Raw genomic sequence first — 25,025 nt, 5'->3', positions numbered from 1 at the left:
AGGCTTATTGGCTTTAAGACACAGCAGAGTTTCCTTCCTACACACTGGGATCAATGCCTAGACATTCATGGAGTTGTCTGGCATAAAGCCAGTGCAAAGTAAGAAGGGAGCTGGGCAAAAAAAATAAAGATGCAAGAAGATAGGGCTGTTTCCATAGTATAGTTCTGATTTAAACAATACCTCTCTAGCATAATAAAAAGCAGAGCCCACCATGTAAACAAAGTTACTAAAGTGGTATAAAATCTATACTAGATCTTTTGCTTCATTTAGTGTTAAATTTTAATACTATTATTATAGATTAGCAATTCAGTGTAAGATCCAAGGAGGCACATTTTTTTTTAAATAGATGTTTTGTCCTTTAAATGGTACAGAAAAAAAGAATCCAGGAGATAGACAAACTAGACACCAACAATCTTAGGATATTAAATTTAATTATAGGTTACACAGAATATGATGTAAAAACAGCAATTTACTAGAATAATTATAACCTGCAAAATGTGAAAATAGTTTAGAAAATGGATTGTCATATTCTCTGACACAGCAATAGTCATGAAAGGTACACTTATAATATCATATGTTAATCTGTGTATTAACTATACTACCTGTCATTTAGCCAGGATTCCAAGACAGATTAAAGGCATTTATTTCTGAAGTGCCTATGTTTAAATTCAGTAAAGTTAAACAGCTAGATTGAAAACACTATTTTTGTCAACTACTGCATGGAGATCTATCCCAGATAAATGCTTTGTCTATATACTATGAGTTCGTAATGAGAAGAGTAATTGAAAAACTGCAGAGAGCACAGACCTGTAAGTGGGTGGTTTGACAACTGAAAATATTTCTTAGTGCCTTGTTAAATTTTGGAAATCAGACATGCCAACGTCCCCTTCCTATTTCAGACCTAGATCGTACTCAATCTGAATTCATCTTTTGCATTTAAAAAACACCATTTAGTTGTAATGGGGAAAGATATCTGTAGACCTTTTTGTTACGTAGTTCAACAAGAAATGTTATAAGTGTCAAAGGATATGATGACCACAACAATGACAGCAGGTTTCATTTTTTTCCAGCTGTGTTTATGAAAGCAAAAAAAACCCAAACAAAACCAAAACCAACCCCAACATATTTTAGTTTCTTTTTGAATATACAGACTGGCCCAAACATAGACATTCTCTTTATCAATCTTATTGTTACAAAAACTGTACATTACAAACAGTATAGAAACATACTGAAAGGAATGTGCCACACATCCTGGCTAATTTTCTATATGCAGTTTAAAAATACAGCCTACTCCCTTATAGTGCACAGTTATTGTGTAGATAGAGTACATCACTAGTTAAGTGGACATGATAGAAGAGTTCTAGTTTTCCTCAGCACAGAGAATAAGAGCCAGTTCTGCTCGGTAAAGCTTTCCTCCATCAGACAAGGCCATGATGCTTTTCTTGTATGTTGCAAGGTTGTTAATGTCTAATTCCTATTTAGAGAACAGATAATGCTTTATAATCCTGTTTAGTTACCAGCATGAACAAGTTTTTGCATCCAATGGCAAAAAATGAAAAAAAAAAAAAAGGTATTCTCAGCCTGTCCAACAGTAATACATTGCAAATGTTGTTCATGTATGTTATCCATATTACAGCATATGTTAGATTGCTGATAGCTGATGTCTCAAAAGCAAGCTTGTGTCAGTCTTGCTATGTAATCACAACTCCCCTAGTTAAGGATTTACACAGCTATGACTTCTGCCAAGATTTTTGGTTGTACTTTGACTTTAGGAGTTATGAGTTAGAAGCTCTGTATTTATCTTAATAGGGTGGTTTAAAGTATCCTTAAAATCCAAATTAAATCTAATCTCTGAGGGGAAAAAAACCCTCTAGGATTACCTTTTTGTTCTTTTCACAGAGATCCTTCAGTAGTGCATCAAGTTCATGTTCATCTATATAGCCATTGCCATCCTGAAAAATAACATTAAAGATAATTTTAAACATTTATTTTTCATTTCAGAGGTTATGGCTAGTTTTCCAAAAATTCAGAAAATAAGTGCCATCAAACTATGCAATTAATAAAAAAAGGTTTTTTGAAGACTTACTTGATCATACATCTCAAAGGCTTTATTGAATTCTTTTGCACACATTTTGACACCCTAAATGCCAGAAGGAAAGAAAATCCATTAGTGACGTCAGTTATGTGTGATGGTAACAGGTTACCTTAAGAATGTGAATATTCATACCTGAAATTTAATAAGAAAATTTTCCTGGACAGGGAGTAATCTTTGGAGAGCAAAAACAAAGGTCAGAATATTTAACTGTTTCCATAACGGTGATTGCTACATGATGTTTGTTGTGAAAAGAGACAGAAGACATACCTGGCCAATTCAGTAAGCTCCAACTTTCCGTCATTGTTTGCATCAAACATCCTGAGCTGAAAGAATATATAATTTTACATTACTAATCAAAATCAACATAATGAAGAAAACACTTTGGAAAACTTAAATTCAATGAAATTTAGCCTTTAATTCATGCTGAGATGATGGCCCCAGGTTTTAATCTGTCACATTTGCTGTGTAATACATTTATTTAAAGTACTGAAGAAGTAATTTATAGTAATTAATTCTACTGCAAAATCCTGATGAGAAACCAGATGAACAATTCTGATTAACCTGCTGTAAGGTAGGTCTTAATCTGCCTACAGTGATGAATGTCCTATATGAGAAACATGCATGTATTTATAAATGAGAGGAGAGTTGACATGATAACATTTTACTTTTGACTTCATGTCATGATCTGATAATAGCATCATCATTCTCTGTTCATAAAGGTGAAACAACAGTGGGGTAAAGTTCAGTATAATCCAAGGCATTCAGTTCCTTAGACAGAAAATAATAGACATTCAATTGGCTGCTAGGTCTAAATATTTAAGTAAAGATCACATTCTGTTTCTGTGATTTATATGTCAAGAAAAGAGTGAACAGATGCTGTAGATGATCACATTTTGTTGATGGTATGAAAATGGGAAATTAAATCTCTCCAGATAATATTATAGGAATAAATAAATTAACGTAATTTGACAAAATGAGTGAGTACTATTTCTAATAATTTTTAATCACCCTATTGTATTAAAGTGTTTTCCTTTGAAGCCTTGAAGGGATGAGTTCATGCTGCTTGAGAGGTGTAAACAGCTTATATTCATTATTAGAAGTAGACAGAGATATTGCACCTGCGTGGGACTTCCTCTCCCAGTTTTTATGTATGTATAGTTCCATTTCTCTATTTTCAAGTATTATTTTGCCTTTGGTGTATAAGAGTCACAAAATCAGCAAACTGTACGAAACATTGTTAGACATTATACTGAAAACACCACCACCCACACGCCATCCCATCACTTTCAATCACAGTAATTTTAGATGTAATTTTTCAATAAGAGGAAAAGTGGCATCCTGTACTGAGGTAAGTGTATATCCTTTTAAAGATAGAATTAATGCCATGACAAAAGACCTAATTTCACTTGGTTAATACACAATAAATGGCAAAGGAGACCAGAAAAGAGACCAATTCTATAAATATTTATTTCTACATAACACCCTGATTCCTTTTAACACTTCCTTTCCTTGTATAAAACATCTGCCTTGCATGCATTTCCCATGAAAGGATATTTGCATTTGGGGGAGGTAAGCAGTGAGAGCTGTGAAGTCAACATATTTTGAATTTTAATGGGTGGTTAGTGGCTGGCTGTGGCTGCCTGCAGCTGCTCAGGACTGTAAGTTTTCTATTAGTCTTTTCTACTTTCTGAGGAGATTATGGGAGAGCTAGACTTATATTTTTTTCTTACTGCTGTTAATTTTTTGTCACTGTGTCTCTCTGCAGAGGCCAGAACTTAGAGCACACTTTAAGATGGTCAAAAGGCTTCCTGCACGAAAAGGATACGTGTTATCTTCACCAGTGAATAAACAATTACAATTCTAGGTAAATGGTTTATACTGATACGACAAACCAGCAGACTTTTTCCAGGAGAAACACAAGTTTTGGTCAGCCATTCTCAGGTCAGTTGAAGGCTAATGTGTTTACCTAGCATATTTTTGATCACTGAAAATATTTTAGGATGAAACCAAGCTGGTAAAAGAAAAAATGTAGTGTTACACATTTCTTGAAGATAAGAATTCTGAGTCTTTTTTTTTTTCTTGAAATGTCCACTCAGAAGCCAGTGCTGATCCTTACCGTGGAGCACCATAGTGGTGGGATGGAAGGAGTGCCCCCAAGAACAGGCTGATTTAAGGCCAGGGAAGCGACAGTTTTGTTCTAGTGTTTATCTAAAACATCTGTTTCTCCTTCTTGAAGCAGGGGAGAAGGAAAGGGTGAGATATTTGTAAATATGGTAAGAAGCCACCATGCGGTGATGGCTTTTAAGACAAGAGACAGACACTGCAGCACTGTAAGAAGGCAAAACATATTAAGTAACCCCAAATTAATTTGATGTAAACATAATAATGTAATTATGACAGGTGCAATTTTTTTCCTATGAACTGTGAAGACTTCAGTTTTACAATTAATGGCACAGGGAATCAGAACAGGTGAAAATATTATGGTATGGTCTAATATTATATAAATGCCAAGAAGATTCAAAATTCCTGAGCTTTTTTGAGCAGCACTGGAAACTGCCTGTGAAAGCTGCAGAAGTACTTGCAGTGCTAGATGCCACAGTTGTGTCTCTCTTGCAGTGACATAGCCTGATTAGGACCTGGTGGGGCTCCAAGTCATTTGGAGCCTTCCAGTGCCTAAAGATAAACAGAGTCTGATTAATCCAGTCTTGATGAAATATGCCTGTAAATAATCTTACCATTATTTCTGTGTATTCTGTTAGCTTTTGATCTTCAATCTGCTTATTTGCTTTCTGTAATAAATCTTTCAAGAAGCTCTGTTAAAATAAATAGAAGAGTAATAGGTGAATTTTTATCTACAGTATAAAATGCTTGATTTGCTAACTTCAGATTAAAGTAAAGAATGGGAAATACTATTTTACTCCGACTTTAGTATTTACTGCTGAAGTTCCAAATAAGTATGAAAAGAAGCACTAATTAACAGCTAAGAATATAACAGTTTCTTTTGATCAATTCAAGTATATTGCACAGTTTTATTTGGAAAAAGTGACTCATATAACTTTCTGCATTGTATGCCATTTGTTGTATTGTGAATTCGGAAAAAATAATTTGGCTTTCAAGTATACTGATTCCTAATCAGCTCTATCAGTAAACTAAACTAATTAACCTTGAGTGTCCTTGAAAACTTGGATGCCTTATCACTTCTTGCAACATAGGGACAATTTTACAGAAAAGATCAATGATTAATCGAGTTTTCCCCTTGCCTATGGCAGTACCCGATGCTAGAAGTGAACATTAACCTACATGGCTCCTTCTTACCTTGTATTTTAAATGTTTGCAGCCAGTTTAATTCATTTTTTTGAATGAGAACTTGATATAGTATCACATGACTTGAAACACCAACCATTTTCACTTTAAAAAATAAGATTGTTTCTACCCATTCAGTGGTTTAAATTTCTGCATTAGATGTGGGACATTAAAAAAGAAAGATCAATTTATTTAACAAGGGTATTACGATACCTGAGATGTCTGTATGCCTGTCAATGCTCAATGAAGTACCTAATCACTGTTATTATCTTTGTGGAATTTGGGGCCACATTTCAAGATAGAAGATGGGGTGGCTCATCAGAAAATCTATTTGTACATAGATGACATTCTTGAATTTTAATGCAACCATGTCAATAGTCATGTGACTAATATTCACTATAGTAGTTCTACTCAGGCCCCCTCCATGCTGGAGGGCCTTCCTGATAGCTTGTGTACAAAGAACATGACTGAAATGTTGTAAATGGATGTTACGGAGACATGTTTAATCTTGTGTGCTTTGATGGAAAATAGAACTGGAAAGGACATTGAAAGGCTATCCAGTCTGTCTCCATGTCTCAAGAAAGGATCAGCTATATCTAAACTTCCTGAGTTACTGCCTGATCTGAGCTATTGCCAAACCTTTCCTAAATACAGGCAGCAATGTAGAGTCTGCCTCCCCCTTAGGCAAAACTGCCGTTACTATTGTTAGAAAGTTTTCCTGATTTCCATCTTAAATTTCTCTTATAAAGTTGTAAGTGGCTGCACTCCTCATATAGCAAATACTTTAAATGTTTGGGCTTGTCAAGAAATACTGATCTAAAAATGAAACAGGACATTTATGTTTTATTTTCAATATGTTAAAATGTCCTGTTTCTCTGAGGTGGACAAAATCTTGCAGCACAGGAGAGATGGGACCATTAGAGATCCAGTTAAAATGTCTTCATTCTTCAGCTGGTTCTCAATCAGCCCTGCCTTTTTAAGTCTATTTTAAATTATAGCAGCTGGCAACAGTCCTTAAGGCATCCTTTAACAGCTGGGGAGTTTGCAAGTGCTACGTGTGTGGCCTCCTCCTGTCTGTTTGAGGGTTACCTTGAGGTAAGATCCTTGGCAACGTCACACAGATACCAAACTCAAAGAGAAAGGTGAAGGGAAAAGGAAAAAAAATGTGAGTTGTCTGACGTGGATTACTCTTCTGAATAGAAGAGCTGTAAGGATTTGAGACAGTTTGATGTCCCGGTGCTTTAGTTAATAAAGCTTATGTAGTTTTTCTTTAGAATACCACATACAGGCAAAATACTCCAAATTAGATGGATGCTAGATCTTTCTCTTCCTATGAATTGTTTTGATTCCTCTGAATTTAAAGCTGCAGTAATGTATCAAGTGCAACTGAACTGTGGAAAATGACACCTTTCTACTCAGAGGCTGTTGTATTTGAGCATCTCTCCTTTGACGAAAGGCTGAGAGAGCTGGGACTGTTCAGCCTGGAGAAGGCTCAGGGGTGAACCTCATCAACGTACATAAATACTTCTAGGAATGGCTCAAAGAGGATGGAGCCAGGCTGGTGCCCAGTAACAGGACCAGAGGCAATGGGCACAAGCTGAAACACAGGAGGTTCCCTGTGAACATCAGGAAACACATTTGCACTGTGAGGGTGACCAAGCACTGGCAGAGGTTGCCCAGAAAAGTTTGTGGAGTCTTCATTCTTGGAGATATTCAAAAGCCATCTGGACACGGTCCTGGGCAATCAGCTCTAGGTGGCCCTGCCTGAGCAGAGTGCTTGGACCTCCACAGGTCCCTTCCAACTACTCTGTGATTCTGTGTCTCTCTGATTCAGCACCTACAAATTGCTGTTAGTTTTATGACTGGGGAGGTAAATCATTCTAGTTTTAAGGTTTGTTAACACTGCAAGGCTGAGACGGCTAATGGAATCATCTCAGTTCTGCTCTTATTTGTGCATACTAAAGCTGATACCAAAATCCCACCAAGTTAACCAAGCAGGGACAGCACAATTCCATTTGTGTTAACCTAACAGTATTACAGTGGAAACTGTAGGATTACATGATACTTGAGAGTACATGATCTGTCCAGCAGCATAATGGTAAATAGTAGTGATGCCCTTAGAAGGAAAACCAACAAAACAGCCCTCCTCCCTAATATACCAAACAAAGAACATAGCTTTCAGAGGCATATCTTGCTTTAACCTTTCTTACTTCTAAGCTAAAACACCTGCTACCCTGAGTCACTTGAGACAAACATTGACCTGAATTAAAACATGTTTTAAAAAACATTGATCAGATTAGAGTTTCACTTTAAATAATTTACTGCTGATAAAAACATCAGCTAATCATACTGCTTTTCGGTCATGTTTGAAATGCAAAAACATGCACAGGTGGGTATCTGAAGAAACAGATAGCAGCACAGGCTGTAATCCAATGCCTGTTCTCATGTGTATACTCATAGATACCAGTTTACCTTAAGTTCCTCAGAATCAATGAAGCCACTGTGGTCACTGTCATATTTTCTCCATGTCTGCAATCAGAACATGAATGCTTTAATGATATATTTATGGCAAGCAGGTCTTGGATGATTTTACAAAAGGCAACTTTTCATACTGTACCTGCATGAAGTCTTCACTTGACTTCAGCTGCTGGCATCTGAAGAACAACAGGAAATTCTCTTCCGTTGGTAATATCTGAGCAAGCTGTAACAGAATTTAAGAAAGATTAAATTTTGATTCTTCATTAGGCCAGCTAAGCCTGTAAAAGAGCATGAAACTTTTTAAAAGAGTATGAAATTCTTTGTGCTCATACTGCCCTATTGTGGCTCCATAGGAAGAAAACTTCATCCTGTTAGCTGAAAGGTTTGGAAAATGCCTCTGAAAGGCTTCTGGCTTGCAGCTTTGCCATATTCATCAAGGTCGAACAGAGCTGAGGTGTGAGAGAAGGAAGTGAGACAGCACTTTACCGAAGGGGTAGCTGGGGAAAGAGGGGAAAAAATTCACCCATAAAGGTTAGAATCTATGGTGAAAACCTTGGAATTGACACCAAGGGAACGCATAATGCAAGGATGTTTAGAGGATAAGTGTGAAGGACCATGAATTAAGAAAGTGAGGAAAATAGACTACTCACAGATACCGAGGAAGAAGAAGAAGAGAGAGGAACACTGACATGAAGAACCCGTGTAAGGTAAACAGAAAAATACATGGAAAAGGTGGGGAAAAAAGAGAAAGTGGGGAGGGAAAGAGGATGGCAACCGGTGTTCATTTGTCAGGCACAGAGATGTGTTCATGAAGAGCTATAAATACCAGAAAGAAATCAAAAGGGCTTTTAGCCCTGCAAAATTAGGGATGGTTCTTCCAATGCCTCTGCTCTACAAAAGGCTTTTTTAAAATCAGACATTATTGTACTGATTATTGAAAATGTTCATTTACTATAACTCAATTTTGGCAAGTGACTAATCTAGAAGATGGACAGTATGCTGTATAATTTAATGCAAAATCATGATTTGTTTTTAACAAAAGCCCAATATTTTTTTCTGTCCTCAAAATGTATGAAATGTGTTTTGATTAAAGAAAACTTTTTACTTGAAGAATAGACCAGCTGTGCTTACTAGGAAGAGAAAATGGAGAAAGACAGATTTCTTAGCTGCATTCTTTTATGAAAAATGACATCTGCAGACTTCCTGGAGCTCCGTCTTAAAAATTTGATTCAAATTTTTGTTTTTCTGCATTCATTTCACACCCTCAAATCCTCATTCTGTCTATTTCAGTGCTATTGCCTAACTGCTCTGGCTTTTTTATTGGGTTCCATCAGTGCTGTAGGTGAGTTCAGCTCTCCCTGTCACCCTATGGGCACAACAAGGGTGTGGAGAGAGATCTCTCATTTCTCTAAAATCATCTGTGCAGGGTATCAGTTCTATAATTGTTGACCGAAAAGACACATCATAGCACTCTCCTTACAGTAATGGCGCAGCTGATGACAGGCTGTCAGGCCCATCAGAGCATTCTGAGTGCTTTTGCTAAATGGCTGAACACCAAACCCAATCAACTTAAACAATGTGTTTTTGTCAGCAGCTTTCAAAACCTACTCCACTATAAATAGCATATACACATGTGGGTAAGTACATGTTCATATGTACACAATAGATAAATGTGTGTAACTTCGCATTGATTTATGGAAAAAATTCTTTATATCTCCTATGACAGGGAAGCTTTGATTTTTAGAATAAATCAACATTCCTACTCCACAACAAACGTTGAATGGAAGAGCTGATTATAATAATAAGCAGAGTTTGGGGGAAGGGACTGATTATGACAGTGGAAAAGAGTTTACATGTATGGAAATTATAAATAAAGTTTCTTTCGTGGGATCTCTATAGTTAACTGGTGAAATGAAGGGCACTGTAAAATAGTAAAAAGTGCAAGGGTAAATGTAAAATAGTAACTTTCCAAAGAATCATCAACAACTTACTAGCAGAACCAAACTGCATTTGAGGTACAGAATATATTACCTCTGGAAGAAAAATTACCTTATTTTAAGCTATACCTCTCACCCTTTGTAAGTGTCAGAGGAAAGAACAGGTTTTTACATTACAAAGATGTAGTAGCTCAATACCCAATATTAACTCAGGCTTCTGCCAAAATATGTCTTTCATCTTCTCTGTCTTTTTGCACCCTTTAGTATAATAGAAACAATATAGCTAAAGGGAAGTCCAGTTCTCCAAGCTCATGCATCAAGTAGCATTAAACTGCTTTTTGTGGAAAACTGCATTATTAAGGGATACAGAGATTGTGTGGAAACCAGCTCAACTTGCCAGTTCCCACTTATACCACTACAGAGAGGAAAGACGGAAACCTGGTGCTATTTCTAATGCCAACTTCTTTGTGAGGTTAAGCATAGGGGGACTCCATGAGCATGTTCAAATAAGAGTGCAGACTGCTACAAATTTGTGTATGGCAGCAACAGCGGTTTAGTGAGTGTTTCTGTGAGCTCTGCTGCTTTTATGGAGAATGTCGGCTATTTCTGCATCATGAGTAATAGAGGACAACCACAAAGCCTGAGTCTGGCTTGACTCCTCTGTGCTTAGCTGTAAGCTGAGCTACATCTTTATAGGTTACCTAGTAGAAAAAATACTCTCAATACTTAACACAATATCAGAACTATTTTCTATAAATCATTCTCTAAGTAAATTCTGTTGATATTTAATGCTATTTAAAATCTGTTTCCCCTAATACAGTGAATTTTCTTTTTAAAATCCTATAATAGAGAATGGGAGTACAAAGAATATTTCAGTCTCATAAGTAATTATTTTTACGGCAGCAGTAAACTTCAAGTAATTTGAATGTGGAATTACCACAGTCCTGAGTTTTGAAACCTTGGGTTTCACAGCCACATTTTAGTGAAAATGTTGGTGTGAATGAGTACAAAAGGTGAATTAAAAGTCCCTTACACAATGACAAGCAAGTGGACAGGTCAGACTCTGCCTTTAGCTGGAGGGCACTGGATAAAAGCTAGTGAACTAACTGCAGTGTGCTTGCAAAGACAGAATCAACACTTAATCTGAGCTGAAAATCCACTCCGTCTGTGAAGCCACCCAGACCTCGTCTTTATCTCAGTCAACAGACCTTTTCTGAAAACTCATTATTCACTAGGACATTTTCCGTCAGATGCTAGGGTATTCATTATGATGGCTGAGACTCTGAAAGGCTTTACATAATTTATTTTTAAACAACATTCATACACTTTTTCAGAAAAAACATTTGATGTACTATGTAAATGCAGCAATCTGGAATTGCTGGAAATTTTTATTTATAAGGAAGGAGAATCAAGTCCAGATGCCCACTTTAATATCACACTGCTCTGCATGTACAACACATTTCGTCTGAGTCCCATCAGCACTTTCCAAATCAAGCTTCTTGCTGATATAAGTGAAATAAAATATAGCTATTGGGTTAGGAAACTGATATATTAAGGGAGAAAGTCTCTTCAGTCACTGAACTGAGTACTGTCACTATTCAATGGCCTCCATGGATGCTGAACATTCTTGGCACTTCACCGGGGGTGGTGAGCACTGCACCATATCAGGCCCTATTGGATTTGCTCACCTTTATCCAGAAAGTCAGTAGCAGAATCAGAAACAGAATTTGAAAGGTAAAAACTTTCAGTTATCATTCCTAAGTGAAAAAACACAATCTTTTCAGGCATTGTCTACACGTTTTTCTTGCGTCCAATGCTTGCTATTACACATATTCAGAAATACTAAATTAAATAGGATTCTTCAATACCAAATGAATAAGTATTTGTTAGTCCAAAATCAAACAAATATCCAAATAAACAATAGTTCTTTTTAGATGCAGAACTATTTGATCAATGCTAACTATTGTCAAAAGATGCATTTTTAAAAATCAATTATAGCTGCAAGTGAAGCAAACTGTTCATATTTCCATGGTAGTCTAGTTGTAATTACATATGCATTTAGACAAGTATAAGCAATTCAGACACATGACAGAGGAGAAAAGATACCTTGAAACGATCTATTATATCAGCAGTGATACTTCCTATTAACTTTTACAGATTCTATTCAGTCCTCTAATTTAAAATTAACTACTGACCCAAGTTGGTCACTGTAAATTTTTGCAGACCTGGCTTGTTTCCAGCTGTTTCTTAATTAGCGCTCTAGGTCAGATTTCTTATTATCAAAAAAACCCCAACAAAATAGCATTTAATAATAAAACCGCAGTCTCACTGCACTCAGAGTGACATAAATGAGTTGTAGATTTAGGCCTGAAAAAATGAATTCTCAAGCTGTAACCCAGCAAACTCTCCTTTTGACTTGCAGCACGGAAGAGTGAAAGCGAGAGAAAACACATTAGTTCCCCCTTCCTAGCAAGCTGTCTAAATTACACAGCTGTTGAGCAGCTGTATGTGTAGAAGGGGTTGGTTATCTTTGTCCTCTTTAGAAAGTGGGAGTAAGGAATAGGGGAATTTTCTTCCTGAAGTTCTGTTAAAGTTAAGAAAAGGAATTCATAAGAAATCCTGATCTTTCACAAGCTGGATCATAACTACTGTTAAAATTTTGTTTAAATTTAACATGATTAACCTGCTTTCTTACCATATATGTATTTTTTTTAGAATAGACTACATACAGTGATTGCCCAGTTGTGTTCACTTGTGTGTTATCCTCACTATAGGAGTGGTGACAGAGCATTAGTTCAAAATCGTAGGTAGAAATAAATCACATTACCTTTCACAGTTTAAACTTCTAAAACAGACCTCTTACCTGCTTTTCAGGAAAACTAAATTGCTATTGATGCTTATTTGTACTGAATAAAGCATGCAAAGTTAAATGAAGTATAGTGAAATGTCCAGACAGGCCTAAGGAATACCTTACTTTTTGTTAATGAAAAAATTTCATTAGTGAAAAAAATACTAAAGATCTTAAGACAGAGGAAGAAATTTTCTGTGTAACTAAAAATCCAAAATATTTACATATTATGCTCATATTGTTCTGTGCTAAATGTATTTTCTACAAGTAAACATGTCAGTCTTTTTTTATAAAGTAACCATCTTACCTCAACTATTCCTATTTTTCCATCAGTAGTCTTCCCGTATTGGTCCACAAAAGCTTTCATTTCAGGTGTTAAATCCTACAAATCATTAAGATACAGAGAAACATATGTAAACTTCTACCTGAATATTCTACTATTTGCCAAATAATATGCTACATTTAATGAAGTACACTTACTGCAGCTAGATTCCTCAAAATTAAATTAAATTGAGGATTTTTTTATCATGAATAATGTCATTGTGGTAAATTTTACTTCCTAAGGAATTGTAGTCAGTGTGAATGATTGGCATCTAAATACTTAGAACTCCTATTTTAGTTTACAGAATGAAAAAATTATAAAGACAGATGTGTTGGAAGACATGTATAACAGCTCCTTTGTTTAAGAGGATGACAGTGGAGTTTATAGGCAATTATTAGTCAATTTTCTCAGTTTTCATTTTTAAATTAGTAACCTGAAGGCAGTGCAAAATCTTTCAAAATAAGGAACATTTCAGTATAATATATCTGAACACCAAAATAGCCTTTCCACAACTTTGGGTGGATTTTTCCTGAACAATGGATGCTATTTTAGCCCTAAAAGAACTCATCACGATATTTTTCACTGTTTAGTATTTGGTTATCATAGAAACAGAGTCAAAATGTCAATGCTGAAATGTAGAGAGGCAGATTTAGGAGGGAGAAAACTTTGAGCAGTACCTTAATCTGGCAGAGTAAAGACAGCATAAATATTCTTCGTGTAAATTAGGGTCCCTGCTATATATCTGTTCTCTAAAGGCTATCCTCGCTGTAGGCTACGGCAAAGGTACCAGCTTTGGGGTGAATATTTAAATACTTGATTTCACACTTCAACTTGACTTGCCTTGCTTTCATACGAGCTGCCATCAACCTTCAGTACTGATTAAACTTTTAACTTTCTTTGTATTTCTTATAGGTGTGAGCTAGTAAAACCATGCAGCAAGAATCAGGACTATAGTTCTATTAAAACAATGGGCAATTCTATGGTTATAGATGAAGATACAGCAGTCTTTGGAAATTAAAGGTTTAGTTGCTATAATAGACCTGATTATATAGGACCTAAGTGATTCTCTCACTGGAGACACTGGGAATCTCAGCTGTACAAAGTCCGTTGTAGTTTGTCCCAAATTTCAACTACCAAAGCTAACTAAAATGTCAGTTCCTTGCAGCTGATACAATCATGGCCTAGTATCCTATTTCTGTCAAAGTCATCCATGGCAGGTTAGTAATTTGCCATGGCTTTAATTAGAGATGTGATTATTAATACAGTGCACTTCAATGTCACCTTTCATCGAATGATCCCAAAGTGGAGACAAGTTTGCTTGGCAGATAAAATGGAGAATTTAGACACTTGGATTTTAATTAGTCCTGGTTAAATATTTTACTAATCTTTCTAATAGCAGCTCTGCAGTGCGAGACAGTGTCCAGCCATTGAAGGGGACGCAGCTGATTACAGGTTAAACAAAACAGGATGTTTGTACTCTAGTACATTATTTAGAAAGGGAGATTTTTTGGTGTTCGTTTCACCTGCTCTTGAGCTGCTTGATGAGTTATTCAAGTTGCTATTCAAATAAATGTTTTCAGTCAAAAAACCTTGCCTAAATTTAACCAAGTCTAGTTCCAAACTTGATACAGATGTAGTGCTCAATGTTTGGAAGTAAGAAACTAGCCCTTCACAGTGTTCAGTGTTTGAAATGAAGAAGCTAGACCTTCACACCTCAGCATGCCCTTTTAAAACCTAAGAGACACTAATCCAACCAAGTGGAGTTGTAGAAAAAATAGCTTTTTTCAATACGATTTGAAAATGTAAGAACAGATGGCACTACAGAAACACTTGCATGACTGTATTGATAAACATCTATTAAATCACATATTTCTGTGGAGAAATATTGTCATCATCTATATATGCAGAGAAAGTGAGAAACAGATGTGGAATAGCTCATCCAAGATCCACCTATTGACCCTTTATCAGCCCCTGTGTTAGTCACTTATACCCCACAGTTTCTTTTGGAAATTGGCATACCTAAATAGAGAAGGTATTGCATAAATGTGGGGAACAATAAATGGAAGCTACGCTTCTATACTTATATAGTGTTTGCCTTTAAAAAAGAGGCAGATCTTTCAACACGTCTAAAAGTTCAGACATGATGAAAGATCAGATCAATTCACTATCTAACATAATGCATGAAGCAAAAAGACATAGTGTTACCAAAGAAAAGCCCAAGCCCTAAAACCTCCAAGTAAACATCCACCCTTTGGGGCTAGCATGAATCAGGCTGCATGCTATTGCTCTATCTGAGAAAAATCAACTGTGAAAGTACGGGCTTACTGAGTGGATTAATAAAAGGATTAGAATTAGAACATAATTAGAACAGTTCTGTAGTTGGGAAGAATATTGGGAAATGTTAAACCATCCCATTCGATGACAGAATCAATGTGATTCTTTAATGCATATGGCATGACTGATGTAAAATCCAGCAATGAAGAATGCATAATTGAATATTTCAAAAATAGTGAGCAGGAGAGTGACCTGAAATGCAGAAGTTAATGATGACAAAGAAGCTGTGGGGTGTTAAAAGAAGGACAGCCGAGGAAATGACATATAACCTACACCAGTTTCTCAATGTGTCCCTTCTGGCAAAAGAATAGAAATTCAAAGCTACTGAATTAGTATCCCGTGAGACAAGACACGAACTAATGAGATGCTTGTTTGGCAAATGAGCCTTCAAATCCAAGAATCAGCTTAGATTTGGAACCTAAGATGACATATATCCGTACTCCAGAGCCAATAGATCAAGTACTGAATTTGATGTTGCTACTGTAAATTGCTCTTTTCAGCAGAACACTCCAAAGATAGGTTTGAACCAGAGAAACGGGAAAGGAAAACTTAATGAGTATTTTTAAAATATAGTGTGAAATACAGGCAGAGGTTATTAAAAAAAAGCATAAATTACGAAAATTGTAGCAGACAAGAATAATTCTGCAAGGCTTTTCTGTGTTACTTTGAGCAGGCTTTGTTTTTAAGAAGAGAGGTACACCTGCTTTGAGAGAGAAAAGAATCTGATCTTAAAATGATAAATATTTTTTCCTTGAGTTTTGTGTTAATTTGTTAACTACTGAATAATATATCAGCATTTCTACTAAGAGTGCCATTCATACTAGATATACACAGGCTTTAGTATCTTCTTTCTAATGGACATACTTAAGTTTCCTGCACTTCATTATAGAAGAGAGATTTGTTCTGTTGCAATATGTGAAAGGTAGTGAAGTTGTGCTTAATCTTTCCTGTGGAAAAAAAAAATAGCCTACTTCTCTCTAAAAAACACATTCCCAAATTTCTGGAGTTTTTTTAGTTGTTGTTGGGTTTTTTTTAAAACTTTAGTTTAAACTTACTTACACTCATGAAAATGAGTGCCTACACCAATGGCTCTAAGAAGAATTAACTGGTACCTAGACTGCAGTAACATTAGAGGCATTGCTGGGAGACAGATTTTCAGATGTGTGAAGTTTACACTCATACAATTAATAAGAAAATACATTTTTCCACCAAATAAATTAAGACTTGTATTAATATTTTTTCCATTTACTTCTAAACTATACAGCAACTTTTAAAGCAAAGTTAGTTATTGAAAAGCTTTTGTTCACTTTGGAGGTATTCCTATATGAATTATTAATCTTTTCCCCCCATGCACACATGCCATCCACTTAAATTATAATTATTTTTTTCTGTTACTTCAGAAGCCTTTCAGGTTAGATTCATTTGAATTGATCCTATCAGGTTATATGTTGGAGTTTGATGTTAAGTGGCCTCTTTTAGAAACATTATTTTAAAGGCAATTTGTTTGTTAAAAAGGTTAATTTCTATTTTGATTCAAATCTTTAGATGGAATCTTTAATTTCTTTCTTTTTCCCTTTCTTTCTTTCTCTCTCTGTTTTTTCTCCCCATGGACACAGTTTGGAGGAAATTAATAAATAGTGCTTTAATAGCTCATACACAGAATTGTTTTGACATCATTGTCAAAATTTTGCCATCTCTCTGAACAATTTAAGCTACCAGGATTTTGTACTCATACTCCTGGTGTGTAACACTGGTGAAGGGCAAAAAGTGGTTAGCAGTCATCTGCAGATCTATTTAGTGACCACCAAGGGGCAGAAATGCATTTCAGCCTGTACTGCCCATTAGGCACGAAATTAAAACAGAGTCCAACTAACTTGAAGTGTTGTTTTCTCTTTTGCTTTCTTTTTCTTTTTAGTATCAGTACATATCTGGATCAGGTAAGATTAATTGCAATGGGATAAGGTCCCATCCAAGACAAAAAGATAACGTCCATGAATTTCTTGGCTTTTCTTTTTAAGCACTGTCAGAAGTATCAGCTCATAGCCTGGTGAGGTGTGAGCGGGACCTGCTCTCCAGGGAGGTGGACCCTGGCCTCACCTTTCCAAAGCAGACGATTTATTTCGTTTGTAACCTGCTGATCTATAACCGAGCTGCTTCCCTTTGCCTGGTGAGGCAGCTGCCTGAACCATGTGATGTCAACCGAGAACAGAAGGGACCGGGGCACCGGAGTTTGCTCAAGAAAACTCTTTTTTGCCAGAGAAGACAGAAAAGTGGGGTGAAACGTTGACTTACCAAGCCTGCCTTCTTCCGCGCCTGCTGCAGCTCCTGGATGAAGTTCTGTAGCTCCTTCCCGTCCATGTACCCATTGCCTACAACAGAAAGAGTTACGGTTGCAGTCACTGCTCCCTCCAAACTCTCTCCGCTCTCCAGCGCCGGCAGGGACAGCTCCGACCCCTCTGCTCCCGCCCGGCACCGACCCCAGCCCCCGACGGCGCCCCGAGGCTGCGGGCCGGCGGGCGCGGCGCGGGCGGGGAGCGGTGGGGTCCCCCCCAGCTTCCCGTGGGCCTTGCCCCCCTGCGCCCCACGCGCCCCCGCCGCCCCGGGAGAAAAGGAGTCACCGTCGGAGTCGTAGTGGTGCCAGATCTCGAAGAACTGGGCGGCCGAGATCTCCACGCCCTGCAGGTGGGTCTCCGCCGTCATGGTGGGGGTGCGGGGCGGCGCGGGGCGGCGCGGCGGGGCGCGGAGGGGCGCGGCGGGGCGCGGCGGGGCGCGGAGGGGCGCTGTCCGCGGTGCTGACTCTGCCCGCGGCCGGCGCGGCGACGGCGGCGGCGGCGGCGACTGTGGCGACGGCTCCTCCCGCCGCCGCCCCGCCGAGGGCTATTTATGGGTCCGTCCCGGCCGGGCCACTCCCCCCCGGCGCTGCCCTCCCTCTCCGCGGGCCCTGGCGCGGCCTCCCCGCCCTGCGCGGGGGGGCACCGGGGTCTCCCGCAGGTGGCACCAAGGCAGGGGCCAGCCCGGCGGCACTCCCCCGGCCCCGCCGCTGAGCCCTCCGGGGACGGTCACCCCTAAACGCGGGTCTGAGTGAGGGGTGTGCCGGTGCCGGGCGGAGGCCCCCGGGCAGAGGGAGCAGCGCTGGGTGACCCAGGAGTTATTGCACATCCCTCGATGTGGGAGAGGGTGCCCATGAGACGTGAGGGACAGAGGGCGAGAACAGTCTCCCAGTTTAACCATCGTGCTTCCATCTGGGAAAGGGTCTTGGATATCAGAGCACGGCTAAGAGCTCTGCAGGATGTCCGGTACAAAAAAGCCATATGGGACACCGTGGGGGGTGCAAGGAATCAACCTCGGTGACACCATTTTTCACTGCTCTATCCCCAAACCAGACCTGCAGTTAGCTCCACACAGACTTAATCTTTGAAGTGCTGCAACCCTCTAAAAGATATTCCTACTGAGATATCACAGGATATTGAGATATCTGTATTGAGATCGCATGGGAACAGGCATTGTAAATTTAAATATACTGCCCTAGCACGTAATTTCATCCCAACAGGTAAGTATGGAAGACTTCATTAGTGAGCTCTTTCTTTCCCAGTACAGAGGTGTGAAGGACACTACCACAGTCACTTTCGACTGGGCAAGAGTGTTTTTTTGTAGACCAGCTTTGGAGACTTGCCCTCCTATAGCAGTGGGTTGGTGGGAGGGGACAGAGCAGCTTACTGAAGATCTTTCTTTTGTCACGGGGTAACATGGGATTGTACTAGCAATAATGATTAAGTCCCTTTTGGGATGACTCATTTTAGTCATTAGGGTTACATGGGTATGCTGAAGCACTGAAACTGCCCTTCTGCTTCCAGCAATATCGCTCAGATACTACACTGAGTTAGCATGGTTTGATGGCCAAGATGATCAGCTGGCAGGACATTGCCAAATGCAGTAGGTAGTATAGTAAGGATGGCAGATGAGAACAGTTGGGAAAGCTGGGAATCTCCATGTGTTAAGTGATTGACATGAGCAACAGTAAGACAATAGTGTATTAAGACTGACATATAGCACAAGTATATAAAAAAGATGAAATAATGCAAAACAGAAGACCGCAAAATGCCAAGGGAGATGGATAACCCAGCAGGATGAGAGGTGGATGCTTAGTTAAAGGCTGACATGTCCTGAGAGGGATTTCAGTAGATTGGGTGGCTGAAATCTTGTATGCATTATGGAACAAGATGTGGGCATAGCGATTAAGTAATCATGAGACCTTATACTTGATTCCCTCCATCTTTCCATTCTCCTGTTTCTCCACCTGTTATGTGCAGCTTTCTCTCATTCTGTTGCTGCTGTTTGACTGCGAGTTCTTCAAGAGATCCATCATGTTGGTCTGTGTTTTGTGAGCTGCAGAACAAAGCAGCTAACATGAAAGACACAAGAATCTGATCATTAATCCCTTCAGTTCAAAATATTTGTAAGTATCAATGAAAAATGTTCAGAATAGTTTTACAGCCACAAATACCATTATACACTTGCAAAAGGACAGAAGAAATTTTAAATATTTCCTTACAGTCAGGCTTTGTGTTTTGCCATGTAAAAAAGAAATCAAAAAATCATGGCTGGGTCAATTTCCCATCTAGGAACTGTTTTGGGCATGGCTTTCTCAGAGTAATAGACTTCAGTGGCAGCCAGATCCTGAAACTTCTGTAATCTGCCTACATCTTGTCTTGAATATAAAAATCTGAAACTAATGCATTTCTGTCAAGTAGCAATGATGACAAGAAAAGAGAGGATTCACGAGGGGTTTTTTTACCAGGAGCAGGGATGTGGCAGAGCTCTGGCCTTGATAAGCGGAAGCGCAGTGACACAAGCCTGGAGTCATCCTTTGTACTTGGAAAAGACAACAGGGTGCCAGTGACGCAAGGGCACTGGAAGGACACAAAGGTGGAACTGGCATTTCCATCATTTTTAGATAGAAGAGGTCTGTCCCAGTGAGGCAACTTGTTATATTTGCCAAGCGTATTGAATTACTCCATTCAGTGCAGAATTTCAGCTTCCAGCAAGCCTGCACGAATGGAAACCGAGCACTGAACCTGTTTCAACAGCCCTCTGACTTACATCTTATGTTGATTTGCTCCTTGATGCGTACCTTTTTCCAATGGCACATCAAATCTTCTGCTTGTTATTTCTCCCTGACCCAGAAGTCTGTAGCTGAATGGGAGAGAAGAATTCAGCATTGTTTGGGGCCAGACCAACCTTGCTCATCTGGCTGCTCAGACTTTTAAATGAACAGGAGCTGTAATGTTAACATTTTCAAAAGTTCTCAGAATAAAATATTTTACATTGGTCATATGTGGCTTGGAGGGTTTCAAGAAAGTCTTACAGGAACTTTCAAAATCTGCCGCTTCTCCCTGCCAGGAACATGTATAATTGTCTGCAGGTAGGGTACTTGGACACACTGACCTCTCATTATGCTAACATCTACAAAATCAGTATTGTCTACAGAGCATTTATGAATCTTTGTGCATTCTTTGTAAAACAGTGTATCAAGGTGAATGGGTTTGTATGTTCTCACTGCTGCACTTGAAGTGATCCTGCACGGGCATAAAAGCAGCAGAAATTTCCATGCAAAAATAATCACTTACATAACTTACTGCACACCATATTTTCATGATTAATGAATTACCAAGCCACCATTCATATTTAATCCCACCGGACTCTGCTTCTTATGCAAAACTAAATCGGAAACTGGTCATTTCAATTCCAAGAAGCTATTAATTTCCATTGAAAGAGGAAGCACTGGAAAAGATTTAAAAATGCAGATATATACAGGATGTGATCCATAACCCAATGAAGTCCATGCAAATTTTTCCAGTGATTCTGGAGGGCTTTATACAAGGACAAAGTTCTTCATATTTTCAGAAATTATATGTATGGTGATATGCATATATACACATTCATTAATGAATTACTTCACTGAGAAGCCTAAGCCTTGTCATTTATTTTAGCTAGAGCTACTTGAAGTTCTCCTTACAAAAAATGAGCCAGATTCATATCTGGCAGAAGTCAGAAATGCTACACTGAAGCCAGCTGGGAACTTGACCCAGAATCTAAGTGACTATGATTTTCTTTGAAAACATTTGTTGTTCATAGCTCTTCTTTAAATACTTTTCATTAATAATTTTTTGTAGATGGATTTTCTGAGACTTCTTAGTTCTGACTACCAGACTTCTGTCTTCACTTGCTGAAGAGTGTCTAGCTGTAATATCCCAAGCATTTCTCAAGATGTGTGGAAATCAAATATGCCAATTATAATAGCAATCCAACCTAAAATATCCCCCAAATAAAAGCAAGAAATAACAAGTTAAGTAATTCTCATCCAGAAAGCACTAATATTTCAGCATTATGTGAAGCATCACAAACTTGGATTTTGATGAGCAGAGACCAACAGAGACCCAAATGTAAGAATTCTCAAATGAGAAACATGAATAACACAAATGGTCTGCAGGGACAACAGAAGTTAGTTATTCTCGGTCCACCATCAGAAGGTACGTCAAAGGCAGGGATCATGGTGTCACCTCTCTTCTGAAAGGAAGTATTCATGTGTGATATTGAGGTGTGGCTGGATTTCCCTTACCAACTTCTTTCCCATTTGATGCTTAGTGATAATTAGCAGCACAGTCAGTCTTGAAAGATGTAGAAGGAAATTCTGATCCTTGGCTGTTATTCCTCACTACAGTCCTGCCTTCCTGTAGAGAACCATCACAGTAAGAAGCATTTTGAAAGAAGCTATTCCCTCGATTTTAATTATAACATTTTCACAAATATATGATATGGAAAAAGTCTCTCTTACATTTTTATACACTCCCACATTAAAACGTGTATCTGAGAAACATCATAACTGGAAGGGGGATAAGGTTTTAAAAACTGGAACAGCGTTGGAACTTGGTTTTGGCTGTGGCAGAATTTGCGGAGGTAGCACTGGGCTCTAGAAGGCAGCTTCAGGTAGTGTGCAACTGCAAGCAAGTATGGCCGGCTGTGGTGGAGGAGCGTGTCTTTTCAAAATATTTGGATAATACCACAGAATAATTTATTGCTTATTTTTTCCTTGTCTAAATTTCATTCAGTATTTGTATTTTTTTAAAAAATGAAAAAGCAAATGCAGCATTGAAGCATACACTCCATCTTAAGCTGTCCTAGGTTTATAAAGTCATTATGGTAAACCACTAGTTGCACAGGAAATACATTATGTAAATAGTGATTTACATGAGCCTTCACTGTTTTTCAAAGTCAGCATTATAGAGAAATATACTTTTCATGCACCAGACAGACTTGTCAAAAATAATTTTAGGGGCATGAAATGTATTTTAATATAAACTGCAAATTGGTGAGCCACTTGTAAATTCAGATTACAACACATCCCAAGCCTTAATCTTCTGACAGATGAAGTTAGGGTCTAATTTATCCCCTTTTTACCTATTTTATACCCTTACAGTCTCATCCGTAGCTTTTCAAGGAGCAGTGCAAGGCAATGCTCAACAATAGATTCCTCAGTATTAGAAAGCCCAAAGATCATGCAACCACGCTTTGCCATGTCTTCCTATCTGTAAGGTCCTTGGAGCCATCAGAGCATTTCATTCTGGACATTGCAACTCCCCCCCTTCAAGGACCACATGGATGCCCTGCACAGGCCTCGTGGGCAGTGCTGGCCTTGTACCTCCCTCCAGCCCAGCAATTTCCAAGGGCAGGGAGTGTGAGACCCTGTGGCTCCAGGCATGGAGTAACAGCTCCTTTGTTTGAAGGAATCCAACATGTTAGTGCTACAGATGCATGAAAGGCTGTGCTGGGATGTCGATGTATCAGTGCCACCAGGAAAAGTGCCCAAGGTTGAAGGGATCTGTTTGATGCTCTACAATACTATAGACCAACTAGGAAAGCAAGAGGAAAGAAAGTGGAGCCATGCAGCATTCTTGTATTTAGCTCCATGTTTTCCAAGATAATGCTTAACAGTGTTTTTTCTTGTATTTTGCAGGCAGATACCTGCCTAACTACAAGATTTAAAAGAGCCTCACAGACGGCCTAACTCATACCAGGAGAAAGCAGCTTGGTGATGACCTAACTGATGCCAGGAGAAATCATCTCCTCTCACCCACTGCCATGATCCCCTAATACCTTCACATCGGTGCGGTATGAGGCACTGTGAAATTACTGTTACCACCAAAGCTACCCTTGGCATGAAGAAATCTTCAGCTGCTGCCTTGAGCTATCTGCATGGCATGGACTGAGTGGGGATGGGCTGCAGCTAGCTAGATTCAGTGTTTTCTCTGGGAGTCTGATCCAATGCTTATCAAAATCAGTGTTTGATGAGTGTTTGTCCTTTTCTTGATTTCCAGTGAATTTCAGTGGGATTTTTAATGGTTTATGTTGCTATATGCCAGACCAGGTTTTTATTATCCTTTCACTGTTTGGATAATGTGTATTTGTGTGTAATTCCAAGCAATTTCAGCACAGTTTAATAGTCTAGCAAGTAATTAATTTGAATGTTGATACTAGTGGTGGCTGTTGGTGGTTGGTTACTGAAGATTTCAGAGAACCATCTTGTGAGACATCTTACTGGGAGTCTGCTGGAAATTTAGGATCCTGATTTACAAGGATTGTCTGTCTCTTAGGAGGATTTTAGAGCTTCTGTTGTGTATTTAGGGCACTTTTGCTTTACCCTAGCCACTCAGACTCTGTCTAGCTTATAGGGCAGTATGCATGCTTAGGCTGAGCATGAGCTCCACAGCAGGAGGAGAGCTGGGTGTGTGTCAGTGGTCCCTCTTCCTAAAGTCCTCACTTCCTGAGCACTGACTTTTTTTTGGAAAGAAACTTGAGCTGACAGCTGAAAGGAAACTCCAGAGTACGCCCACAGGTACTGCAGTCTGTGTGAGTGTGGGACCAGGGCTGTGGGGTGTACCCTGCTCTGCAGCCCAGGAGCAGCCATGGAGCACTATTCTACTTGAGAAAAAGCAGACTGTGTGTCTGAAACTTAGGGGTGTAGTTCAGTGATATGTTAGATGTGATGGGATCCAAGCATAATAGTGTTACGGGTCAATCCCCTGTGAACAGAATGTGAGCAAATGCTCCCCTCTCTTCTCCATACTTCCCCTTAACTGAAGCTAATGCTCTTTAAGAAGAACATGAATCATGAGAAACACAACCTGTGTCCTAGAGGAGTTATACAGGATAAAAATGTACTGTTAATTTGTAACTAGAAAATGCAGTGTTCTTCAGAAAGGTTGAATTAAAAATTTAAACTGGAGGTTTTTCTTGTTTGAGCTCACAGCACAGCCCTATCCTGTCTAATCTGTGTACTGCAAGGGTCTACCACAACATAAGAGCTGCCTGAAAAAGTATTCATTTTAGCAAAGTTATGGGATATGAAGGTGTTTAATAAGTAGCCTCAACCTTTTGTAAATAATGGAAAAACTTATGTTATCTCATTCCAAATTCTTTTATTACAGTTATAGGTCAACTCACACAACTTCAAAGCCATAAAATTACTTGGTGAGAGTCTCAAAGTGTAGTATGGAAAAAACAATAAATAAAGCAAACAATATTGTAAGGTGAACAGGTTCATCTTTCAAGTCTGCTGAACTCAAAACTAGCTCAGCAAAAATGACGTAAGTGTTGTTGTAATAAAGATCTCAGTCACGGCATGCTGCTCCACTGCAGTGTGAGTTCTTG

The 25,025-nt window shown here is 38.7% G+C and overlaps 1 protein-coding gene and 1 long non-coding RNA gene across 2 annotated transcripts; one reads left to right on the top strand and one right to left on the bottom strand.

The window, feature by feature from the left end:
* Window positions 1-414: 414 nt before the first annotated feature.
* CALB1 (calbindin 1) lies at window positions 415-18,126 on the bottom strand. Its single transcript, XM_074816215.1, has 11 exons — window positions 17,936-18,126; window positions 17,610-17,686; window positions 12,969-13,043; window positions 8,016-8,099; window positions 7,871-7,927; window positions 4,831-4,908; window positions 2,363-2,418; window positions 2,228-2,267; window positions 2,087-2,140; window positions 1,881-1,952; window positions 415-1,474 (listed from the first exon to the last, which is right to left on the bottom strand). Exons 1-11 carry the CDS (start codon window positions 18,015-18,017, stop codon window positions 1,361-1,363), a joined length of 789 nt encoding a protein of 262 aa, XP_074672316.1. The 5' UTR covers window positions 18,018-18,126; the 3' UTR covers window positions 415-1,360.
* Window positions 17,714-24,597, top strand: LOC141919843 (uncharacterized). The gene is made up of 2 exons (XR_012622127.1): window positions 17,714-17,999; window positions 23,332-24,597. It is a non-coding gene; the product is annotated as an uncharacterized LOC141919843 (long non-coding RNA).
* Window positions 24,598-25,025: the final 428 nt, after the last annotated feature.

This window comes from Strix aluco, chromosome 1, assembly GCF_031877795.1.
Source record: "Strix aluco isolate bStrAlu1 chromosome 1, bStrAlu1.hap1, whole genome shotgun sequence".
NCBI classification, from domain to species: domain Eukaryota; kingdom Metazoa; phylum Chordata; class Aves; order Strigiformes; family Strigidae; genus Strix; species Strix aluco.
Note: the sequence above shows the minus strand (reverse complement) of the source record. Positions and strands in the feature narration are given on the sequence as shown.